This window comes from Lithobates pipiens, unplaced genomic scaffold, assembly GCF_037356315.1.
Source record: "Lithobates pipiens isolate NorthernLeopardFrog02 unplaced genomic scaffold, aLitPip1_a1.2 Scaffold_19, whole genome shotgun sequence".
NCBI classification, from domain to species: domain Eukaryota; kingdom Metazoa; phylum Chordata; class Amphibia; order Anura; family Ranidae; genus Lithobates; species Lithobates pipiens.
The window spans coordinates 448,742,613-448,769,548 of NW_027507764.1; the positions used below are offsets into that span (position 1 = coordinate 448,742,613).

Here is a 26,936-nt window from a genome sequence, read left to right on the forward strand (position 1 = left end):
TTTGTATTACAGTCTCACATGAATGTCTGAAAGACTGGAGGGAAATTAGTGTAATTTCTGGATTATTTCATATTCAAGTTGTATTTTTTAGGTGACAGGCTCCCTTTATTAGAGGCTCCCTTAAGACGTGCATACGTACCTACATTGCAGTTGGCTAGTCAGCTCTTCTATTACAACAGATCAGCAACAGCATCAATTATTCCTGCCAGCTGTATAAAAATGATTTAAGCTTTTCTCTTCCTGCCCTACAAATCTGCATAAAATATTTCAGCCTCATATAATACCTACTCCATGCATGGGGATTTAGTTTGGTTGGCTGATATTACACAAGTGACCACAAGGTGTCTCTGATGTTAATCAGTTTGAATGATTCTGTGTACAAATGAGCACATAGCCTGATCCTCTGCTCAGGGTGCATGGACAGTAAATGCCCGCAGAGCATTAGAAAATGAACAATGCGTAACACATCAAAAGTCCTTCTGCTACGGAAAGAAAATCTACATCCTCCATAAAAAAAGTTTTTCTTTTCTTTTTCCCCAAACTATAAAAACGATGCATTTCTGACAATCTTCTCTAATTGCATACTTATATAGTTGGTCAGGTTGAAAAAAGACACGAAAGTCCATCTAGTTCAATCAACAACAAAACAAATACAATCCCATATACACAATCCTTCACCCACAGTTGATCCAGAGGAAGGCAAAAAACCCCAGCAAAGCATGCTCCAATGTTTTACAGCAGAGGAAAGAATTCCTTCCTGATCCCCCAAGAGGCATCTGATTCTCCCTGTATCAACTTTGCCTATAAATGTTAGTACCCAGTAATATTATGTACATTTAGGAAAGAATCCAGGACTTTTTTAAAGCAATCTACTGAGCTGGCCAGAGCCACCTCTGGAAGGAGTCTATTCCACATTTTCACAGCTCTTATTGTAAAAGAAACTTTTCGGCATTTGGAGATGAAATCTCTTTTCCTCTAGATGTAAAGATTGCCCCCTTGTCCTCTCTGATGACCTTAAAGTGAATAACGCAATACCAAGTTCACTATATGGACCACTTATGTATTTGTACATGTTGCTAATACCCCCCTTAATTTCCTCTTCTCAAGAGAGAATATATTCAGTTCCTCTAATCTTTCCTCATAGCTGAGCTCCACCATGCCTCTTATGAGTTTAGTTGCTCTTCTCTGCACTTTCTCCAGTTCCACAATATCTTTTTTGAGGACTAATGCCTAAAACTGAACTGCATATTCCAGATGAGGTCTAAGTAATGATTTGTACAGGAGCAAAATTATATCTCTCTCTCTCTGGAGTCCATACCTCTCTTAATACAAGAAAGGACTTTGCTCACTTTAGAAACCACAGCTTGGCATTGCATGCTATTATTGAGCTTGTGATCTACCAAAACACCCAGATCCTTCTCCACCATTGATCCCCCCCCCCCCCCACCCCCACCCAGTATGTATGATGCATGCATATTCTTAGCCTCCAAGTGCATAACTTTACATTTATCAACATTAAACCTCATTTGCCACTTAGTTGCATAATTAGACATAAATAGATGGATAAACTGGGGCTGATTTTGACATTGAACTGCAGTCCAATGTCTCTAAATGTAAAATAATGCACCTACGGAAAATGAATCCCTTGAGAGAGTACAACATTGGGGGTACAGTGTTGGCCAGCACTACAGAAGAAAAAGTGTTGGGGTACTTATTTCAGATGATTGTAAAATGAGCAGTGTGACCAGGTAGTGTGAAAAATGAATAGAATTCTAGGAGGCATTGCTAGAGTGACCACCAGCAGGAGGAAGGAGTCACTGATTCCCCTATATACTGTAGATGTTTAGTGAGACCTCATTTAGAATACTGTGTCCAGTTCTGGAGACACTTACAAAAAGATATTGATAAAATAGTACGAGTCCCGAGACATAACAAAAATGGTAAAAGGTGTGTGGGGTAAAACATATTGAGAGTGACTTTAGGAAATTCTCTACAGCGGAGGAGGGAAAGGAGAGACATGATTGAAACCTTTAGATACATCAAGGGGGTGAAAAAGGTTCAGGCGGGCAGTTTCTTAAATATGAAACCAAAATCAAAAACACCATGAGATGACCTCAGAATAACTGGAGGAAAGTTCAAAACCAATCTTAGAAAATACTATTTTACTGAAAGGGTAGTTGATGCTTGGAAAAAAATTCCAGCAAAGATATTAAGACAGTCAACAGTAACTGGCTTCAAACATGCTTGGTACAAACGTATATCTATGCAAAAAAGTTAACAAAAAAAGCACAAAAAAATAATAAAGACTCAATGGATTACTCTTTTTTATTTCTGCCATCACTTTTCTACGTCCTTATGATTTAGAAGGGAGGCTGTTCACTTTTTTGTTCATGGAAATAGCAGCCTTTGTAATGGCTAGCATATTATCTAGATTAATGTACAGTGGGTGATTGCGTCAGACAAAGGCAATATTGCTTGCTAAAGGCCCGAATAATGGAATGGAATATCCCACTCAAGTTATCTTCCCTGAGAGATGTAGGCCATCATGTCTTTCTGATCTAATAGTCTGATTATTTTTTCATTACTGACCTGGATCAAGAAAGCAGATCAGAAGTTAACATGGTGTGTAACTGTCCCTTGTCCTTGGAGCATAAAATACAGAAACCTAAGACAGCCAGCTACATAGCATTTTTAGAAGGAATTCAGCAATGTCAGCCACAGTAATGTCACAGGTTTCATAAAAGATGCTCCAAGTGTGTAATTCTCTGTAATCAGAATAAATTCTAGGCTTTTTATCCAAGTGTTAAGCTTTGTGAACATCACTTATTGAACAGAAGCCTATTTGAGACTATCCCTGCATAATCATGAGCAGCTTTTAAAAGTTGCATTGCAACTTTTCTTGTATATTTGGTCCCAAGTACAATTCTATGCTGTTTTAAGGGTTGAATGTGACACAGGTTTGCATATACATTTATTCAATTACAATTGCAAAACTACAAAGCACACAGATAACACTGTCACCTGTGCTATAACATAAATGTTGGGCAACCTTATCTAAAACATGCTAGTGACATCCAGTCCAACACTAGACTTACTAGAAATATAAGCAGCTTATACAGTAAAGTGTTCCTTACAACGCAATTATTACATGAAGCAGTTGAATACATGAAGATCTGACTATGCTTGTTTGACTAACCTTTTGCCTTTGCCTGTGTCTAATATTAGCTATTGACAATGTGCCAGGCTCTGGTTCTATGCACAGATGTCTGAGGACCCCAACCTGGTACAGTAAGGTCCATTAGTCCTTTTAGGGTGCTCTTCTGAGAACCTGGGGTGTGTGCTGCTAACACTCAACATTCATCCTCTTTGTATTTCTCCTTTGTCTCCAGTATCATGATATTTCAAATGCTGGTGGACGGCAAGGATGGCCTTCTGTGCAAAATAACGGTGCTGGCGTTCAGTCTTCTGGTTTAAATAATATGTAGTGAGTGGGGTGTGGAATCTTAATAATACATATGGGGAATTTGTATTATTAAGATCTTAGTGCTTTGCTCAGTGCCTCCAACATTATGGTAGAAATTTGAACTTTGTTCAGATAATCAGTAACATACCACAATAATTTCCTGAGTTTTTTAATCTATGGGGAATTCTTACCAATGTATAAATATCTCCCAATAAAATTAATAAGTAAATATTTTTTATTAATTTCCAAGTATAATTATACAATTTCATACAGAACCAGGATTTCTGGTGATTAATATTTCATACACCCTACCAAAGACAACAATGTGGCACTAAAACTATTTTCCTTAATATTTGACAAATAACCCAAGGGTAGCCCAAATGACATGTTAAAAAAAATATTTGCGGTAATCACGCCTTAAGTTAAAAAAACACAATATCTCTTGTCGCTCGGGAAAACAATTCTCTGAATTTCTCTGGCCAGAAGGAATACAAAGTATGTTTTGCGGAGTCAATAGATAGATATTATCAATTTGAAGGAAATATTAATTTAACATAGCATCCAGATTGAATGAGGCAATAAATAGAAACAGTAGTAAAATTTATTGTAATACAGGTTGATCTTGATTTCGCCCACAAGTGGCTTCAACACACAAGGCCAATAACGTGGGACAATTATTAAATACTAAACTACCCTTCATACAGTATTGGATAAAATGTAAACAGTAAAATACGATTCCTATAATTTTCCCTTCACACAGCATTGGATAAGATACAATGTATACAGTAAGATACAATTCCTATGATTTTGGGAAGAGAAAATATTATCAATAATTATATGGTCAGTTTATCACCACTGTTCAAAGGAAAGGATGTATATTCGATTCGTCCTAGCAGCAATGTCCAACGAGATGGGGAGTGGTCACTTATTGCCAAATTTGTGTATATCCAGAGGGTGTATATCAGTGTGTGGGTCTGTGGTCCTCTCTCTATTTCACCTCACATACTTTATACCATCTGGGACAATAAGCTCATAAAATTATAATAAGCTCAGCCCAGAAGGTATGGCTTATTTTCCATTTTTGGAAAAATCTAATTATTTACATTGGTGAGTTCAGGTAATATCACCTTCAACCACTAGGCGTGTCTGAGGGCAGACAAACGTGTTCTGAACTGTCTGTTAAATAATATGTTCTCTTTTCATAATGTGTATCTGTTTGTATATTGGTGCTGGAATATATATATTATTTAAGTACTCTGGAACCCGGTCCAATATAAAATACGCTCAGTATAATTTTGATGAATCAATATCGCATAAAATGGTTATATATGTGGATAAATGTATAATTCTGGTATATCCTGCAAATACTTGTTTATCTAGGAAAACACATGCTATAGGTATATTTTTATACAGTTATAGTCATGATTCATATGTCTTTCATGACACTGATTGGCATTTAAAAAAAAATCTTACTTTTAATTTGTTCTTACATTTGAGTATTATGTTTTTACCATATGACAGAATTATCATTGGATCAGTAGACACTAAAATCATAATTGTATATATCACCTGGAATATAATATATAATTTGAGTGACTAATCAAATATAGGTATTTTAAAATAATGCGGAATGCACAACTTTCAACTGTGTTCCTAAAAGTCTTTTGAATTGAACTTTGGACAGACTTAATTAATATTTAGATTTGAGTTTAGCTGTAGATAAGGGTGATTTCTCTCTAAAAACAATCTAGCTATGTATCTGTGTAACTTTTTATGGCAGTGTTGGAACAATCCTTTTATCTACCCAACAATGACAGGTAATTAGTGGGACTGCTTTAGCAGTCCCACTATTCTTATTCATTTTTTTATTTATTAATCATCATCATCTTTTTAATTTTTTTATTATTCTGTACGTTTTTTGGCTCTGCGTAACTTCTGCATACTTTCGGCTATTAAAGCCATTCAACGTTTAAAATGTTCAGCTCTATCAGATGATGATGGGACTTCTTCAACTTTTTTCTACTATTTATACTGTTTAAAATATTAAGTTTTTTAACACTTTTTTTAACATTGAGGTCAATGAGAGCATGCTTAAAATCCGTAAAATCTTCTTCCGCTTCCAAAAGTTTCAGCTCCTTCATACTTTCACCTACAGACGCCAAACAAACTTTAAAATGTTCACAAAATATTCAGCTGTCTGGGCTATATCTTTTCAGTTTGATGTCTTTTACAGTTTTTGTGAAAAAGCTGTTTAAGTTTAGTGATCATTTCAGAAAAGGTCATTAAATTTAGGGCAGCTAGGCTTTTGTTGTCTGTTTTGTTTCCATGGTTACCAACACTTCTTATACACAGTGATGGGCAGTGGGGGGAGAGCACAGACACCCCATGTACTGATTTATAATAGAGGAATATGATGGGCAGTTTTGATGGGGACAATATGATGGGGCAGTTTCGATGCTATTCAGCATTCCCACGCATTTTCTCCAGGAAATGCATTTTCTAGTTATCTTTGATTTCTGCTTCGCAATAATTTGGCTGAAGAACCAGTTTCTCTCTATTGTTTCAAGTGGTTTCAAGAGGAGAACAAAAACAGGTAAATATCGTTTGGTTTCATGAAAAGGGCGCTATTGTTCAGGTGACTTTGTTTCAACATAAGGTTTGTGTATTGACCTCAACTTGGAGAGGGAGATTCATTCAAACGTTTCTGGTGGGGGGCAGCTCCTCTGGTATGATGACTCCTTAGCTGAGTGTTCATGAATTATGAAGATTTTTATATATCCCAGCCATGACAAATAGCAGGTTGATACCTGCCCATATGGTGTACCACAAGCCACAAAAAAAGGTGCATTAGCAAACAAAAATAAAAATGACTGCAATGAGCCTTTGAGGAAAAGATTGAAAAGGCTGCATTAGGAGGCCAGAGAAATGCAGGAGTTAATGGGGCATTAACTGATCTAAAAACATGGCAGCTATGTGTCCCTTAGGAGGAGGAGGAAAAGCTACATTCAAAGTCCAGAAAATTGCCTGATATGTAGTCTTGAGGATGAGAAAAAGGACACACTAGCAGGCTGCTATGTGCTTTGAGAAGAAAGGGGATAAAAAGCCAGCATTGGGAGTAAAAAAAAAACTACTACCTCCTCACACAGGCTACAAAAACTACTACCGCCTCACATTCTATGCCTACCTGTCCCTTTCACTTAAGGACCAGGCCTATTCTGACACTTTGTGTTTACAAGTAAAACTCAGTGTTTTATTGCTAGAAAATTACTTAGAACCCCCAAACATTCTATATTTTTTTATCAGAGGTCCTAGAGAATAAAATATTGGTTATTGCAATTTTTTATGTCACACGATATTTGCGTAGCAATTTTTCAAACGCAATTTTTTGTAAAAATACACTTGAATGAATTAAGAAAAAAAAAACATACACAATATACAAACACTTTTTTTCTAAAATATGAAATACGATGTTACACCAAAACAAATAGATACCAAACATGTCATAATTTAAAACTGCGAACACTTGTGGAATGCCGACATACTTGAAAATCTCCATAGGCAGCCCTTTAAAAATTTTCACAGGTTACCAGCTCAGAGTTATAGAGGAGGTCTAGTGCTAGAATTATTGCTTTTGCTCTGAAATTCGCAGCAATACCTCACATGTGTGGTGTGAACACCATTTACATATGTGAGTGTGACCTTCATATGCGTTCACCACTGTGCGCAAGCACGGGGGGGGGGGAGGGGGGCAAGGGTGCTTTCCTTTTTTTATTATTATTTATTTTATTACCTTTTACAAATTTTTTTGATTACTTTTATTGCTGTCACAAGAAATGTAAACGTCTCTTGTGACAACAATAAAGCATGACAGGTCCTCTTGACAATGGAAAGTATTAGATTTAAAAAAAAAACATTGATCTAGTGCTTTTTAAAAAAAAAAGGTTTACATTGGACCTGGAAGGAATTGGAAGTGACATCATTACATCATGATATCACTCTGGCCCTCTTATGTCATAGTGATTTTTCCTCTTGGGGCTTTCTGATCCGCTAGGTAAGCCCCGAAAACCACAAGAAAGTGAATCCACCACTCAGATCACCTTTATCGGAAAGTCCAGCACCTGAGAGAAGTTTCAATACTGGGGTTATGGCATCTAGCTGCAGCCATAACCCCAGTATTAAACGTCAAAGTAATGGCGTATTTTCCCACTTAGGAGGTCAGCAAATGGGTATATAAATTTTATGGTAGCTTTGGCAGTAGTGGGAATAAATATGTGGTACAAGTATGCATCGACATGCTGCAAATAAATGACAACTTTGTCTGTATCAGTAACAAGTGTACACTACCCAAGCTGAGAAAAAAAAATTAAAGGCCCTAATAAAATAAAGTATGCTTCCAAAAAAAAGGGTTGGGCAGTCTATGGCCATATAATTCTATACTTCATTTTTGCTGTTAACTGTTCTTCCCCTTGACTGCAGAATTTTCCATCTCTGTTTGCTGCTGCTTGTCCTTTCTTCTGGGTTGTGGAAGAGCAAACAGCCTACAGCCATAGGTTTCCCCCAAGTAGCTATGCATCCATTGCAGTGGTTCTTTGCACTATTAGGAAATACGGAAAAGGTATTGTTGCATCCTCAAAGTGGGGTATTTTGGGGTTCTTTTTTGGATGACGGAAGTGGATCCCTCAGGTTTTTTCACCTTGAAGCACCACACCAATTTCCTCATCCCCTTACCACAAACCTCCTTCTCCTTAAGCCCATTACCCCAACCCACCTCCTCCTAACTTACTGTCAGTATTACAGTCCTTCTTCTTACCACAAGCACAGGAGCAGTACTAGAAAGACAAGTGGCTGTTCTGCACTCTTGAGGGAGAGGAGGACTAGGCACTGCAAAAATGTGATTGTGTTGAAACTCCTCCTTCTTGGAACAAAAGATGGCCTCTACATCTCCATCATCTCCATGAACTTGTAAATCTTTAAGTCCCTTATAATGGAATATGGGCAATCACCTCCAAAACGTGAGGACAAGAAACTACCAAACAGACTGACCTCTCACCTTAAAACGTAGACCTCTAATTATAAAAGTCACAAATCACGTGTTTCCTTTTAATAAGCTGAGATCAACTTTCTGAAGCGATCAATCAATGTGGATCTCTCACCCTTCTCCTGGTTGGATGCATGCAACTCAAAAATACAAAAGGGACCCAATAGTACCCTGCATTTAAAAATTTTAGGACGATTGTCGATATCGAATCATAAGGGACTTTGAAAAGTTTACAAGTTCATGGAGATGTAGTGGGCAACTTTTGGTGGGCATTTGATGGAGTATTTAACTTAAAGAATACAACAAGAGATTTATTTGGGGCTTTAACCTCCTTGGCGGTTTTCCCAAGTGTGGCTCGGGATGAGATTTCAGTACCATTAGCGGTAAACCCGAGCCACACTTGGGATTGCATCGCTGGATCCTGGAAGAGGTTACTTACTTTGTCCCCAGGATCCCGCGATGTACTCCAACTGTGTAAGGCGGCCTGATCCTCCGCTCAATCTTCTGTGTGTTCCATCTTTCCTTCCCTGCGAGCGTCGTGAAGCAGGGGGTGGAACCGGCGGCATATTTAAAAGGTATAAATCACAACACACACCATACATTGTAATCTTATTGGATTACATTATTGTATCTAATAAATTGACCTCAGTTTTCCCCCCAGTGCTTTTTCCAGTGCCCTTGCCTGCAGTTTTATTGTACTTTGTGCCTGGAAACTGGAGAACGACCATGGCATCAAAAAAGCATGCCCCTACCTCAAAAGCGGTTTATGACATGCTGAAAAACAGCAATAGCGATACAGAATCACTTGCAGAATTGAGTGATAGCAATTTGTGGGTAAGTTCGTCATCAGACACAGAAAGTGATTTCTGTGACGATCCTGCGACTGACCTCAGTGATGTGTAGACTTGGTGCTCTATTCACTGCGGTATGGATCATGTAGTGCCCCCAAGATTCCCATTTACTGGAGCACCTGGCATCAAAGTGGATGTTGAAGATGAGAACCCTTTGGCATACCTCCAACTATTTTTGACCAATGAGGTTATTGAAAAAATTGTTAGGGAGACAAACCGGTACCAGGAGCAAGAAGCTGCTACACATCAGAGGTTTTCAAGGAGCAGAAAGTGGGAATCAGTGACCAAAGAGGACATCTGGAAATTTATGGGCCTAATAACTCTTCAGGGAGTGGTGGGGAAACCCCTGCAGAATTGGTATTGAACAACCAATGAAATACTAGCCACTCCATTTTTTGGCACGGTCATGTCGGAGTACAAATTTTCCCTGATGATGAAATATTTGCACTTTGAAAATAATGAAGCATTTGACGAAATGATTCATCCAGCAACCAAACTCAAGAAGATTTGGGCGGTATATCAGATGATTATGAAAAATTTCCAACAGAGCTATGTGCCAGATAGAGACATCAGCATAGATGAAAGTCTAATGGCCTACAAGGGAAGACTCAGCATACAATACGTAGCGTCAAAGAGGGCACACTTTGGCGTAAAATCTTTCATGCTATGTGTGGTTATATTTAGAATTCTGTCTAAATATACACTGGTAAAGGAGCCAAATTCAACCAAAAATACAGTCATTATGGAATGGCAACCTCTTCAGTTCTTTCATTGATTGAGCCATTGCTGAATCAGAGCTATTGTGCAACTACAGACAATTATTACACATCTCCTGAACTCTATGAGTTCCTTCTGCAGAATAAAATGGATGCCTATGGAACTATTAGGGCTAACCGGGGTGACATGCCGCCAACCTTTGGCAATAAGAAGCTCAAGACGGGAGACATAGTTGCCTGGCAGAAAAGCAAAACGATGGCACTGCGGTGGAGTAACAAAAAAGATGTGTACCTAATGAGTACAATCCATAACATCACCACTGTCATGGTACACACAAAAGGTGGGAAAGATATCACGAAACCACAAGTGGTTATAGACTACAACAACACAATGGGAGGTGTTTATAGAGCAAACCAGGCAATGACATTTTATCCAGCTATGAGAAAACAACAAAAAAAGTATTATAAGAAGATCTTCAGGCATCTTCTTGAACAATGCCTATGGAATGCCTTCATTCTACAAAAAAAAAGAGTGACAACCCTGTGATTCATGCTGACTTTGTTTGGAAATTTGCAGAACATATCTTTCTGAACCACCAAACACCAACGGCTGCAAACAGAGCTGGACGTTGTGCTGCTGGTGTTGTCAGCCCAAAAACGCCTGACTGGTCGTCACTTTATGGACCACATCCCACCAACTGAAAAAAAGGCAGAGCTCACAAAGATATGCGTAGTTTGTTGCTCAAAGCGTGATGACACTGGAAGGAAAATCCGAAAGGAAACCAGGTTCTATTGTCCTGAATGTGACGTTGGACTTTGTGCAAATTTACCGTACCCGAAATGTTTACTGAAGCAATATGACTAGTAATATTGCACCCATATTTGGGCCAAAAAAATTTCATTGTTTTTGATTTGATTATATTATTGACTAAAATTTATTGAATAAAATGTATTATTATTATATATTATTTGTTATTATTTATAGTTATTTATTATATTATAATTTATGATTTTGTGTTTCAAACTTTATCATACCCGAGATGTCTACTAGATTCTGATTTGGACAGATTTAAGTGAGTTGTTCCTAAGGCCGCGTACACACGCGGGGACTGTTCGTTCAACTTTGTCCGCTGAACAGTGTTTCGGCGGACAGTCCGCTCGTGTGTGGGCTTCAGCGGACAGTTTCAGCGGACAGTCTGACGAACAAAGTTCCGTAAAACTGTCCGCTGAAACTTGGTTTGAGCGGACAGTCCGCCCGTGTGTAGGCTTGTTCGTCAAACTAAGTTCCGCGCATGCTCAGAAAGGATTTACACGCCGAAGGTTGCATTGCAGTGTATAGGACGTCGTATTTCTAGTCCCGTCGTACGTGCCGTTCACGTCATCGCGCAAGTTTCAGCGGACTGTTCGTTCGTCGTGTGTGGCCAAGTCCGTCCATGCTAATTTTGAGCGGACTGTCCGCTCAAACTGTTTGACGAACAAAGTTGGGCGAACAGTCCCCGCGTGTGTACGCGGCCTAAGAATTACAGACCTACAATACAAAATGCCAAATCCCCATGCAAAATAATTGTACCTCTTTCAGCACCTAATATCTGACATAATCATACCGCCAGGGAGGTTAATATATTTATTTCATATTTTAGTATTATCTTTTATTATTGTGTTTGGTTTAATAGGGTGATACACATTTTGCACTAATTACTTTCACGTGATCCATTTTATATATTTTTAAACACATTTCTTTCACTACTTATGTGAGGCACAAGTGGTAATCTTATAAAAAAAAACGTACTAGCTTTGAGAAAAACCTGTCCAAGTCACAGAAAATCTTTCAGCTCCCAGCTGGCATAACATGTCTAAATGCCTGCCTTAACCATGAGTAAAAAAGATTTATCCAACTGCCCAATGCTCACATAGGGCATAATCAGAAACCATTTGAACCTAGCAAGTTATACCCTGCCAGTAAATCTGTAACAATAATTAGACAGTAGATAGGAAGAGCAAGAAGTTACTTGGTAACTGAAAAATCCTCAGGTCAGTCAGTGTGATCCCCTCCGGCTCTAATCACGTGCTTCAAAAAAAAAAGAAGACATTGAAATTCATGCATCCGGCGCCATGCATGGAGATTAGGGGTCAGATGCATGGATTGGGGGGGGGGGGGGGGCAATCAGAGTGGTCTAACTATTTTCCTGAGACTTAATTTTTTATGTTATCTGTGACCTCCATTGCACAGCTTGGGGATGGGGGGGAATGGATCTCAATCTCATCAGACAGAAATAAGTCTCAGACAGAAAGAGCTATATACCATTAGGGATGGATAACATGCATTATGCATTTTGGTGCCTAGGTTTAAATTGAAAAAAATAAATATCTATTAGGTTTATTTTTTGCCATATGAGGGGAAGGGAAATAAAAGAAGCACCCAACAAAAAGGATTTTAACCTTAAAGTACCTTAAGCACAATTAAAAGCACAGCTGAAAGCGAATATTATTGGGCCGGTTGACACTTAGCACTGCCGGGTAAAGAGATCTTTGATTTGTGAGATTTCAAAGTAACATGAATCATCTATAGCAGGCAGTATATTATGCAATTTTATTTCCTTCCACCATGTGTGGAAGAAAAAAATTTGCTTGATTCCCTCCCGCAGCTCTATTATGTTCAGCCGGTGGGAAGTGCATAGAGCTTTCCCTGCTGGCAGAACACAATGATTAGTGTTGCCGGATACAGACAGCACTAATCGTACTCGAAAAAAACTGTTGTACACGAGTCAATCGATTCATCAACTTGTGTACAACCTGGGTGCCCATACAGTATTTGAAATTTGCCCGGTCTCTGCTGAACCAGCTGATTTCTGATCCATCTATGGCAACCTTAACAGTTCCAATGTAGACAGTTGAATTGAAGGTGAATTAGTTGTTAACATTAGTGTTAAATAAGGTTATTTTTCTAACTTGTTAGGCTTCTTTAACCTTTATCTTTCTTTAATCCTTAAGGGCGGCTCCATGTACATATTTTTTCTTCAGGTCTGGGGCACGTGCGCGTGCCGCGGGCAACCCGCTCCAGCGATCATTCGTAGAGAGATAAGCAGGAACACAGATCTCTGTCTTCCTACAGTTAAATCACCCCCCCCCCCCCCACACACACACACACACAGTTAGCAAGCACTTACAGGAAATACATTTAACCCTTTGATCACCCCTGATGTTAACTCCTTCCCTGCCAGTGCCATTAGTACAGTGGCAGTGCATTTTTTAGCACTGATCCCTGTATTGGTGTCACTGGTCACCAAAAAGTGTCACTTTTTTGTTAGATTTGTCTACTGCAATGTCACAGTACCGCTAAAAAATTGCTGATATTCATTACTAGTAAAAACAACAATTACATTACTAGTAAAAAAAAAAATTGCATTACTAGTAAAAAAACAAAAAAAAAAAAAATCCCATAAATATATCCCATAGATTGTAGACGCTATAACTTTTGCACAAACCAATCACTATATGCTTATTTGGATTTTTTTTTACCAAAAACACATAGCAGAATACATATTGGCCTAAATTGATGAAGACATGTTTTACATTTTTTTTTATTGGATATGTTTTATTGCAGAAAGTTACAAATATCGTTTTTTTTTTATTCAAAATTTACAGTCTTTTTTCATTTATAGCGCAAGAAAATAAGAAGGCGCAGATGGGAACAAATATCACCAAAAAAAAGCTCTATTTGTGGTAAAAAAAAAAGGACAGTGTCGCACAAAGGCGCAATTGTCAGTTAAAGCAAAATAGTGCCATATCGCAAAAAAATGGCCTGGTCAGGAAGGGGGGTAAACCTTGCAGGTCTAAGCTCACCACTTCAATGAAGCTGAATAAGGCCGGCCATACACAGAGCACATTTATTTATCTTGATTACAGGAATCCCTCCTTCTGGGCCCCATTGTCTGCTAATGGCGGGGGTGGGGGTGGTGGAAGCCATCGCCGCTGGGAGAAGACTTATTTTCGCAGCAGCTATGTGCAGTATGGCCAGTGTCCACAATTGGTTAATATACTGTGAGGTGCATGGTTTGTTTTGTCCATTCCTACATATTATAATTTACTGTATATTTTTGTTCTTGACATCATTTGTCATTAAAATTAAGAACAGAGAACTGACTACTTTTGTTTTAACAGGTAACTCTCCAGAAAATGAAAAATAGAAAAACATATCAATTTGAAGCACATAGGTGGCTATCGAGAAACCATGGCAACTCTGAACTTGTCTGTGAGCTTCCTGTTGTGGAAGATGGTGAACCTGTTTTCCCAAGTAAGTTACTGGATTGCCAGACCAGGCTATCGTTTTAAAGGTTTTTGGTGTCCTATTTTTCCTGTAGAGTTTTTTTTAAGTGTCCCCATACGTAGTTGTAATAATACCAGTTCCAGCATACTTTCGTTTTCTCACTTATTTCTGTGAGGAGCATGGGAAATACTCTGTAAATCATAATAGGCCCCACACCCTCACAGTTTCCCTTTATTTTGCTGGTATATACAACATAGAAACAGTGCAGAAATACAGATTTTACCCCTAATGTGGTGCGTCCTAAAGTAAAGTTGTCCATCTTAGTTGAATCACTCTGGGTAATTACCTTAAGACCCCTTTCACACTGAGGGCGTTTTGCAGGCGCTATAGCGTTAAAAAGCTGCTTCATTGTCTCCAGTGTGAAAGCTTTCACACTGTGAGGGCTTCCATCTTGGAGTTGTGCGCTGGCAGGGCATCAGGAAAAGTCCTGCCAGCAGCTTCTTTGGAGTGGTGAGGGGGCGGTGTGTTTACCGCTCCTCCACCGCTCCTGCCCATTGAAATCAATGGGGCAGTACGGCTACACTGCTGGCAAAACGCCCTATTGCGGCGTATTGCGGGCAGTTTTAACCCTTTCTCTGCCACTAGCGGAGGTTAAAAGTTAAAAATGCGCCGGAAATCCGACGGTAAAACACCGCTAAAAATAGTGGCGTTTTACCACCGACACTATGGGCTGCAGAGTATGAAAGGGGTCTTAGGTGCAATGCATGCAATTGTGACACGGTAGTACGGCAATTAGAGGTTTAAATCAGGTGTGAGGAGGTGACACTGTGCTCGATTATCTTTGACTTCTCTCATGTTGTTTAGGTAGATCTCCACCTCTTTAAAGTTGCCTACCCCTGTCCTAATGTATAAATCTAACCCGAACCTGGGGTCAACCCCTAAACCTTAACCCCTAATCTAAACCCAGCCCTCAATCCAAACTCTTTAACCACAAATGTCGACCAGCCGCCGCAGTAGTACTGCGGCAGCATGGCTCGGTTGCGCGAATCGCCGTTATGCTACGTCGGTAGCATAAACGGCCACTAGGGTATGCCCCCGCTTGCTCCCCAAGCTGATGCAAGTGCCCGGCGGTCTTGATCACCGCCAAGCTCCCGCGATCGCTCGGGGCACACGGAGAACCGACAGCTGTGTGTGTAAACACACAGTTTCCAGTTCTCTGAGCAGGGAACTGACAGATTTTCTGTCCATACAGAGTTTCCCTGCACAGTCCCATCCATTCAGTTCAAACACAATATAGGATATATATTAACCCCTCCCCTGCCCGCTAGTGTTAACCCCTTCACTGCCAGTGACATTTTTACAGTAATCAATGCAATTTTAATTGTACTGATCGCTGTATTAATGCCACTGGTTCCAAAAATGTGTAAATTGTGACGTGTCTGCCATAATGTCGCAATAATCTATCCCCTATTTTGTAGACGCTATAACTTTTGCGCAAACCAATCAATATACGCTTATTGCAGGGTTTTTTTTAACCAAAAATATATAGAAGAATACGTATCGGCCTAAACTGAGGGGGAAAAAAACTTTTTTATATATATTTTTGGGGGATATTTATTATAGCAAAAAGTTAAAAATAATGCGTTTTTTTTCAAAACTGTCGCTCTTTTTTTGTTTATAGCGCAAAAGATAAAAACCGCAGAGGTGATCAAATACTACCAAAAGAAAGCTCTATTTGTGGGAAAAAAAAGGCCATCAATTTTGTTTGGGAGCCACGTCGCACAACCACACAATTGTCAGTTAAAGCGACGCAGTGCCGAATCGCAAAAAGTGGTCTGGTCTTTGGCCAGCCAAATGGTCCGGGGCTTAAGTGGTTAAGCAATAAATCTAACCTTCAACCTAAAGCAACCCTGTTCATCCCTATTTATCTTAAACCCATGAGTTTTGTCTTCCTCCCAAACAATACAAACCACATCGCTAGATTTAGCAGTAACCGTGAATATACATATGATTCATTTAAATACTCAGCATGTTATCTTTCATCTTATGTTGTGCAGAGAACCATAACAATACCATTACCATAAACATTGTGTTTGAGCTTTATTTTCAGTTTTCTTATTAAATACTGATTGCTTGTTTATGAGACTTATAAATGTCTCCGCTCTTCTATTTTTAATCTTTGGTTAATGAGAAACATTTAACCGCTCACAGTCTTTACATTGACGGCATTGTAAGTTTATATGTCCTTCCACTAAACAAAACCTGTCAAAACAGTTTGTGTTCTTTTACTCTTATTGTATATTTATATGCTGGCTAAGGCCCAGTTTACAGAGACATAACAATAATCTGAAGAGCATCATCTATAGCAAGTGCTTTCACAATATTTAAACATTTGACCAGTTTGTTAAAAGAAAACAGAAAATCTTCTCTTCTCTCTCATCTGGGAGTGCTGAAAACATAATTTCCTATGAGTACTGGCTGTATGTTTAAAGTGGAACTTCACTCTCCTGTCCTCATATTGATTAGTGGTTCCAAATTAATAATAACTACTGCAGTAGGGAACAGACACAAAAGATACACTCAGCATCTTTCCAAATAACTGTTCTGCTTTATTATGTTGCAAGTGAAGGTTTTTATACACATGATAACGTAGGTATCACATTAATATTGCAATTGTATGTTTATGGTAACAAGGGGCGTAACATAGGCAGACTAATTCTAATCAGGACTCGAAAGAATGCAAACATGTAATGAAAACATTATTAGTGCCGTGAGGGCAGTGTGCAATACATACAAAATAGAATACAATTATATGCAGAACTTACAAATTTCCTTTACACTCCCAACCAAAATGTATTATTTTTAATCCTCAAACTGCTAGCAAATAGATAGGAAAGTATATAAGTATATCATATTTACTTGTTTAAAACTTTTTTTTTTTACATTTCTTTAACCACTTCCCACCCGGCCAATGCACATATACGGCCGGGTGGGAGCCGTCTACTTCTGATAGGACGTTCAGGAACGTCCATCAGAAGGAGCGGGATCTCGCGCGTGCGCGCGCGCCCGCGCAGCGGCGCGATCCCGATGCGCCCGTGTCACCCGGACACGGCGCATCTCAGATCGGCCGGAGGGCTCTCTGATTGGCCCTCCTGATCACATGACGGCCGTGTCCAATCACGGCCGTCATGTGATGTAAACAAACAGCCGGTTGCTAGGCAATCGGCTCCTCCTCTCCTCACACAGAAGTCATCGCTGAGGAGAAGAGAGCAGATCGCTGCAGCCGGCTGATGATCAGTGAGTATGAGCTGTTTTTTACAGCTTTTTACTCACTGATCACCAGTCTAGTGTAATACACAACACACCACACAGTATAAACACAGTCCCCACATATGTCCCCAAAACATACATGTCCCCAAAACATACATGTCCCCAAATAATAAAAACACATGTCCCTAATAATAAAAACATGTCCCCCACATATGTCCCACTAAAATCACATGTTCCAATGATTATCTGCACACGTATATACGTGATCACCTGCACACATATGTACATGATCATTTGCGTACATATGTCCGTGATCACACAAACCAATTATTATACACTTAACGGAATTTTTTTTACCAAAAACATGTAGCAGAATACATTTTGGCTTAAATTTATGACAAAATTTGATTTTATTGGATTTCTTTTAAAATAGAAAAAAGAAAATATAGTTTTTTTCCAAATTTCCGCTTTTTTGCGCTTATATAGCAAAAAATAAAAAACTGAGTCGTGAATAAATACTACCAAAATAAAGCTCTATTTGTGCGAACAAAATGATAAAAATTTCATTTGGGTACAGTGTAGCATGACCGCGCAATTGTCACTGAAAGCGCTAGAGCGATGAAAGCTGAAAATTGGGCTGGGAAGGAAGGGGGCGAAAGTGCCCTGTATTGTAGTGGTTAACTACTTACTGTTTCTTGCCTAAGCAAATGATGTCATAAATCCCAGGAGGGGAGGAGAGGAGGAAGGATTTTCTAAGCTAGGAACACTCACCTGCATGCATGTTTGAGATAAGGGTAGATGGATTCCAGGAAGTAAATGCTACATGAATCATTTGCCCTTACTCAAGATGGCCACTGTCAGAAATGCTTGGCGTTGTTTTTTAAAATGATTTTACAACAAAATAAAGGATAGAGAAGTGGATGGGGTAGTTTTCTTTGAATATTAAAAATGAAAAAATGAATTAAATAGTGTTTTTGGTTGTTTGTGATGCTCAGATGCAGTTAAGATCTGCTTTAAAGTAGGAGTAAACTCCCATCTCTGACTTGTACCTATAGGTAAGCCTATAATAAGGGCTTGGTTTTAAGGTAAGTTTAACATATTGTGCTAGTATGCGATGCACACTAGCACATTATGACATTACATTACAGGGTACAAAAAATAAAAAGTACAGTAAAACCTTGGATTGAGAGTAACTTTTACAAGACAAGCTAATTTTTTTTTATAAATTTTGACAAGCGATGTCTTTATATATACGAGTAGTGTCATGTTACAACTGAGTATAAAAGAGAAGAGAGGCATCTGTAAGTAAAGCAATATGATTACAGTTAATGAAGGTACAACATTTAGCAACTCTTATGGTTGATGATTAAAACAGGCACATCTAAGTATGCAGGCATCCGGGTTAAAGCTGTTCACATAGACCATTCTCTGCACTGCCCCGACATAAACCCACGCTGTGCTCCACAAGTGCTTCAGGCCTTGCTTTCATATCGCTCTGCTGCAGGGTAGTCTTCCCAATCACGATTGCAGACTGACAGTGGTGAGAGCCGGTGTTCTGTTGAGAAAGGTCCCCCCCCTGCGGATTATGTCCCCCCTGTACTGCGCAGTATGAACCACAAAGGAGCCGCCAAAAATAGCCAAAGCTGAACTCCTGTGAGTCAGCTGTACATGGCGCCTGTAACAGGGCCCCTTGCAGGCTCGGTCTATGTGGACAGCTTTACCCCAGATGCCTGGATACTTATGCCGCGTACACGCGGTCGGAGAATCCGTCGGAATGCGTCTTATCGGACCGTGTTGTCAGATAATCCGACTGTGTGTGGTATGCATCGGACTGATTCCGTCCGAATCTCCGTCCGACCCAATTTTCCAACATGTTGGAAATGTTTCCCGACCAACTGGGCCGGTTGGACGTAATCCGATCATGTGTAGAGAATTTTGAACAGACCAAGTGCCACGCATGCTCAGATCAAATTCCTACATCAAAGCTATTGGCTACTAGCCTGAATCTAGTCCCATCTTAACGAAATTACGTCCCGGTTCTCTTCCATCTTGAAGGGACATCTGTAAGATTGTAATATGCTCCTAGCCCACTTCTCCTTTGTTATGAACCCCTAAGCCCTTGTACACACGGTCGGAGAATCCGTTGGAATGTGTCCTGTCGGACCGTGTTGTCGGATATTCCGACTGTGTGTGGTATGCATCGGACTGATTCCGTCTGAATATCCGTCGGACCCAATTTTCCAACTTGTTGGAAATATTTTCCGACCAACTGGTTCGATCGGACGTAATCCGATCATGTGTAGAGAATTTTGAACAGACCAAGTGCCACGCATGCTCAGATCAAATTCCTACATCAAAGCTATTGGCTACTAGCCTGAATCTAGTCCCATCTTAACGAAATTACGTCATCACGTTCTGAAAGATCGGATTTTTCGACAATTTAGTCCGACCGTGTGTATGCAACAGTTTCGGACACAATCCGTCAGACTAAATCTGACGGACAAAATCCGACGAATTTGGTTGGCAGAATCTCCGACTGTGTGTACAAGGGCTTAGAGTTGCTAAATGTTGTACCTTCATTAAATGTAACCAAATTGCTACACTTAGAGGCCCCTCTCTTCTCTTTTATACTCTGGAGCTCCTGCTGGATTTTGCTTCTAATCCCCTTGTGGAGACTTCCATTTGTGGATGAACATTTTTTTATGGACATCACATTGCTAAAATCTTTTTATATGGACTATAAACTGAAAGACTTATGAATAAATGGTTGTGGAAGGAATCATCTGAGTTTCCATTATTTCTTATAGGGAAATTTGCTTTGATATACAAGTGCTTTGGATTACAAGCATGTTTCTGGAACGAATTATGCTCACAATCCAAGGTTTCACTGTACAGCGGTTTACTATTGCTTTAAACAAGCATGACAAATACACTCACCAGCCACTTTATTAGGTACACCTGTTCAATTGCTTGGTAACACAAATTGCTAATCAGCCAATCACATGGCAGCAACTCAATGCATTTAGGCATTTAGACGTGGTGAAGACGACTTGCTGAAGTTCAAACTGAGCATCAAAATGGGGAAGAAAGGGAATTCAAGTGAATTTGAACATGGCATGATTTTTGGTGCCAGACGGGCTGGTCTGAGTATTTAAAAAACTGCTGATCTACTGGGATTTTCATGCACAAGCAGTAGGGTTTACAGACAATAGCCCAAAAAGAGAAAATATCCAGTGAGAGACAGTTGTGTGGAGGAAAATGCCTTGTTGATGTCAGATGTCAGAGGAGAATGGGAAGACTGGTTTGAGATGACAGAAAGGCAACCGTAACGCAAATAACCACTCGTTACAACCAAGGTATACAGAATACTATATCTGAATGAATACTATAATGAACCTTGAAGCATATGGGCTACAGCAGCAGAAGAACACACAGGGTGCCACTCTTGTAAGCTAAGACCAGAAAACTAAGGCTACAATTCGCAGAGGCTCACCAAAATTGGACAATAGAAGATTGGAAAAACGTTGCCTGGTCGGGTGAGTTTCAATTTCAGCTGCAACATTCAGATGGTAGCATCAGAATTTGGCGTAAACAAAATGAAAGCATGGATCCATCCTGCCTTGTATCAACGGTTCAGGCTGGTGGTAGTATAATGGTGTGGGGGATATTCTCTTGGCACACTTTGGGCTCCTTGGTACCAATTGAGCATCATTTAAATGCCACGGCCTACCTGAATATTGTTGTTGACCATGTCCATCCCTTTATGAACACAGTGTACCCATCTTCTGATGGCTCCTTCCAACAGGACAATGCACCATGGCTCAAATCATCTCAAACTGGTTTCTTGAACATGTCAATGAATTCACTGTACTCCAATGTCCTCCACAGTCAGTCACCAAATCTCTATTCAATAGAGCGCCTTTGGGATGTGGTGGAACAGGAGATTCGCATCATGGATGTGCAGCCGACAAAACTGCAGCAACTGCGTGATGCTACCACGTCAATATGAACCAAAATCTCTGAGGAATGTTTCCAACATCTTGTTGAATCTATGCCATGAAGAATTATGGCAGTTGGTAGTGCAAAAGTGGGTCCAACCCGGTACCAAGGTAGCAATGTGCACCTAATAAAGTGACCGGTGAGCGTGTATATGTATATATCTGTGTATTTGTATATATATATATATATATATATATATACAGTATATATTAAATATATAACAAATTAACTTGATGTGAATAATTTTAGCAATAAGCGTTAATGTTTATAAGACTTTCTTCTATGTAAAATTTCTAATCATATGTGCACACGGGGGCAGACATTTTTGGATATTAGATATGCAGGTTCTGCTATCTGGGTTTCAGTTCTTTACAATGGCTGTGCTCCTTCTCACAGATCAAATCTAGTAGCTGACTGGCTCATTAACCACTGTCAGCACATATACGTTGGCAGAATGGCACGGCTGGGCAAAGTAACGCATCCGTACTTTACTTTGAATTTTCCACCGTGCACGCGCGGCCCTGCCATGAGCTCCGTGACCGTGCACGCGGGACCCGTGGAATCAATCGCCACTGGGATACCTGCGATCGTGCCACGGAGCTGAAGAACGGGGAGATGCCGATGTAAACAGCATCTCCCCGTTCTGCCTAATGACAGGACACCGATCGTCTGCTCCCTATCATCAGGAGCAGCGATCAGTGTCGTGTCACTGCTAGCATATCCCTCAGACAGTTAGAATCACTCCCCAGGACACACTTAACCCCTCGATGCCCCCTAGTGGTTAACCCCTTCACTGCCAGTGACATTTTTACAGTAATCAATGCAATTTTATAGCACTGAGCGCTGTATTAATGCCAATGGTCCCAAAAATCTGTCAAAATTGTCCGATGTGTCCTTAACAATGTCGCAGTCACTATAAAAATCGCTGATCACCACCATTACTAGTAAAAAAAAAATATTAATAAAAATGCCATAAAACTAGCCCCTAATTTGTAGACACTATAACTTTTGCGCAAATCAATCAATAAACGCTTATTGCGTTTTTCTTTTGCCAAAAATATGTAGAAGAATATGTATCGGCCTAAACTGAGGAAAACATTTTTTTTTATATATTTTTGGGGGATATTTATTATAGCAAAAAGTAAAAAATAGTGTGTTTTTTTTCAAAATTGGAGTTTTTTTTGTTTATAGCGCAAAAAATAAAAACCACAAAGGTGATCAAATACCACCAAAAGAAAGCTCTATTTGTGGGAAAAAAAGGACACCAATTTTGTTTGGGAGCCACGTCGCACGACCGCGCAATTGTCAGTTAAAATGACGCAGTGCCGAATCGCAAAAAGTGCTCTGCTCAGGAAGGGGGTAAATCCTCCCGGGGCTGAAGTGGTTAAAAAACAGTGCACTTTTTAGGATGCTGATGCTTTGGGGTAAATTCACTAAATGCAAATAGACTGCTTGCTTTGCAAGGAAAGTTTTACTTTCCAATGAAATTTTCCCCAAGGCTTAGTGGATGAGGTGAAGCTCTGCTGATTTCAGTTATTGTGCCAGCAAAAAATCTGTTTTTTATTTTCATTACGCTTGATTGAGTATTCTTTAGAAAGCGAAACTTCCACTCTGGGGCAGATTCCCTTGCAAAATGCAACTTCCCTTGCAAAGTGAACAGCCTATAGAAAATCAACATCAACCCCCTTTTCTCAACAGCTATAAAGCAGGTAGCAGATCAATAGTACTGAACCACTGAGAGCTGCCTCCCATGGTTAATCTAAAAATCTATGTATTTTGAACAAGAATAAAATATGAAATAGAAGATGTGTAAAATGTGCAGCTAATTTTAAAAATCACTTTAAGGCAAACATTGATTTAAAATTCATATATAGGCTTATTGAAAATAGTCTGTGTTTTCTATTGAAGCCTGCATTGACCAAGACTCTGTGCTTGTTTCAAACATCCATTTCCTGTAGATGAAGTTTCTTTTGCTCAGCAAGTTATAGGATATTTAAGATGAACACAAGTTCAATGGGCCATTGGGATCCTTTAGTAAATCACCCCTACAGTATATGTTCTATGCACTCATAGTTGCTTCTTCTTGTTTTTGTGCTTTCAAAAATATGGAAAGGTCAGAATCCACTGGTAATCGTAAAATAGAGGGCCATATCAAAATGGGTTCTAGGTACATAGAATTCTTTAAATTACCTCCACTATTACTTTGTTCTCTAAATGCAAAATAAAGTATGTATATACAAGAGATATGCCAATTAATGTTGTCATTATTTTATAATTTATCAATTTCTTTCACATATTTAGTTTAGTTTATTCTTTGGTTCTAGACAGGGTTTTTTTTTCTCAAATAATAGGTGCTGGAACTCAACCACGACACCCCAAAACCCCTCCACCCACACACACCCTCCAAATCACATCAAATAGTGGGTGTGGTCAGTCAAATTTCACAAACAGTAGGAGGGTCTTAAAGGGGCATTAAATACCAGGATTGCATTACATACAGAGTGCAAAGTTCAGGGCGGTTACACACAGAGTACAGAGCTGTCACTGGTAAACACAGAAACTGGACTTCTGTGTTTACTAGACATGTGCACACTGAAATATTTTGTTTCGGAATTTCGTTTTCGTCCGAAAAATACATTTATTTACTTACTCCCGAAATTCGTTTTTTTTCTTTTGTTTAATTAAAAAATGCATTCGTATGAAAATCGGAAATAATTAAGGTCGAATCTGTCATTGAAGGCTTATGGTGTCTGTCGAATGTTCTAAGAAGATTCCACGTAGCAGCTAAACTGTACGACACCGCAATTGTACATTTCCGGTTGAATGTTCCTCCTACAAGCTATAGTAGAATTCTAATGTTGTATGACACTAGTAATAATTATATTTATGAATTATTATTACTAGTCAACCAACATTAGAATTCTTCTATAGCTTATGGGCGGAGCATTTGACCATAAATGTCCACTCGCGGTGTCAAATCTTTTCTCTCTTTATAGAATAATCTTGGACAAAGAGTTAGGTTAGGCACATTCAACCTTTTTTGCTATTGTCTCTATAATGTCGAATCTTTTCTCTCTATGTAAAAATTTTTCTTTCTATGTAGAATAATCTTGGGCTAATAAAGTTAAGGTTAGGCACATTCGACCACAGGTTCGATGGACACAGATCGCTATTGTCAGCGCCATGTCGAATCTCCTATCTATATTGAACTGTTGTCACAACTAAAATAAAGCATTTGTTTATGTCTGATCTTTCGGTTTTCGGATTCTGCACTTTCATTATGGTTTGTTTAACCACTTGCTTACTGGGCACTTAAACCCCCCTCAGTCCCAGACCAATTTTCAGCTTTCAGCGCTGATGCACTTTGAATGACAATTGCGCGGGCATACAACACTGTACCCAAATGAAATTTTTATCATTTTTTTCCCACAAATAGAGCTTTCTTTTGGTGGTATTTAGTTACAGCTCGGAGTTTTATTTTTTGCTAAACAAACAAAAAAAGATGCAAAAAAATAAAAATAAATAAATCATGTTTTAATAGTTTGTTATAAAATTTTGCAAACGGGTCATTTTTCTCCTTCATTGAAGTGCGCTGATTAGGCGGCACTGATGGCTGCATTGGTGGGCACTGATGGGCTGCATTGGTGGGCACTGATGGGCTGCATTGGTGGGCACTGATGGGCTGCACTGGTGGGCACTGATAGGCATAGTTAAGGCGGCACTAATAGGCACAGATAAGGCGGCACCGATGGGCACAGATAAGGCGGCACTGATGGGCAAAGATGGGCACATAAGATGGCACGGATGGGTGGCACAGATGGGTGGCACGGATGGGTGGCACGGATGGGCACTGATAGGTACCACAGATAGATGGGACTGATGGGCACTGATAGGTGGCACTGATAGGTGGCTCTGATAGGTGGCACTGCTGGGCACTGATGGGCGGCACTGCTGGGCACTGATGGGCGGCACTGGGGTGCAGCACCTTTGAGGCAGATTGGGTGGCACTGTGGGTGGCACTGTGGGTGGCACTGTGGGGTGGCACTGTGGGTGGCACTGTGGGTGGCACTGTGGGCACTATGGGCACTGACGGGGGGCACTTACTTTTGCGTTTTATTTTACTTCAGGATGGCACTGCGGGAGGCAGGTGGGCACTGGCAGGTGGCAGGTGGTCCCTTGTATTGATGGCTGTGATCGGGACTGATGTCCCGATCACGGCCGCCGGTGATCGGCTTTTTTTTTTTCTCCTCGCGCTGTCAGCGCGAGGAGGAATAATAGCCGATTACCGGCTCCGTTCTATCACATGATCAGCTGTCATTGGCTGACAGCTGATCAAGTGATAAGGGGTCGGGATCGACCCCTTGCACGGATCGGTGATCAGGCGAGTCTCACGGACTCGCCGATCACAGAGCGCGCCGCGCGCGCCCCTCAGGGGGCGCGCAGGCCGCTCGTATCCGGGACGACGTCAATAGACGTAGTCCCAGAAATGTAGGTCCGCGCTGTTGCCGTCATTTGGCAATAGCGCGGATCTGTAGTGGTTAAACGATAATGAAAATACCCGAAAATCGGATGAAAACTCATTCGGACGAAAAGGAATGCACATGTCTAGTGTTTACAAGTGATTGCGGTGAGCAGCTGAAAAAAAGCCCTGGTCCTAGCATACTTTAGTGAGAAATATAGGCCTACAGCAATTTGATTCTGAATTTTTTTTTTAAATGTGTGGTTAGTTGTTTTTACATGACCGCATTTTTTCTAAAAGACCTATGGTTGCTCAGTATAGTAAACAATGTATGTGTTTGGTTAACAGTTGTGACATATGAGGTGATTGTCTTCACTGGACACTTAGATCAAGCAGGAACAGATGCTGCCATATACATCTGCGTCCATGGTACAAGAGGTGACTCTGGAAAAAGACGGTTGATCAAATCAGATCTGTTGCTTCCATTCCAACAGGGAGAGGTAACACAAGCTTCAGATATTCTGAAATATTGCTAATCTTTACTAATCATTGCCCATCTTAGCCCTTTCTTATTTGTAGTTGTAAAGCAGAGATTTAGGGACTAAATTATGACTCATGTAGAAAAAGTAATTTTGACTGATGTTTTCTTTTCCATAGCAACCAATCAGATTTTTGCTGCTGCCATTGTATTTCAGATTAGAATACAAAAACTGATAGTATGGTTAATGAGCAATATCAGATAGTTGCAGTAGGTTTCATAAATATACTGCTATATGTACTCAGGGCTTTTTTTTCTCAGAGAATAGGTGCAGGAACTTACTCCCACCCCCACCATGGAGGAGAGTAGCAGGATGGTGCTCTGTGGCTGCATTG

At 39.9% G+C, this 26,936-nt stretch overlaps 1 protein-coding gene across 2 annotated transcripts in view; it reads left to right on the forward strand.

Moving 5' to 3' along the window:
- RP1 (RP1 axonemal microtubule associated) overlaps positions 1–26,936 on the forward strand; it is a 612,495-nt gene that overhangs the window by 230,867 nt on the left and 354,692 nt on the right. For both annotated transcript variants that reach the window (XM_077492703.1, XM_077492704.1), the window contains exons 20-21: positions 14,230–14,362; positions 26,412–26,563. In XM_077492703.1, the coding sequence (XP_077348829.1) occupies positions 14,230–14,362; positions 26,412–26,563 (285 nt within the window). The remainder of the gene's footprint in view (positions 1–14,229; positions 14,363–26,411; positions 26,564–26,936) is intronic.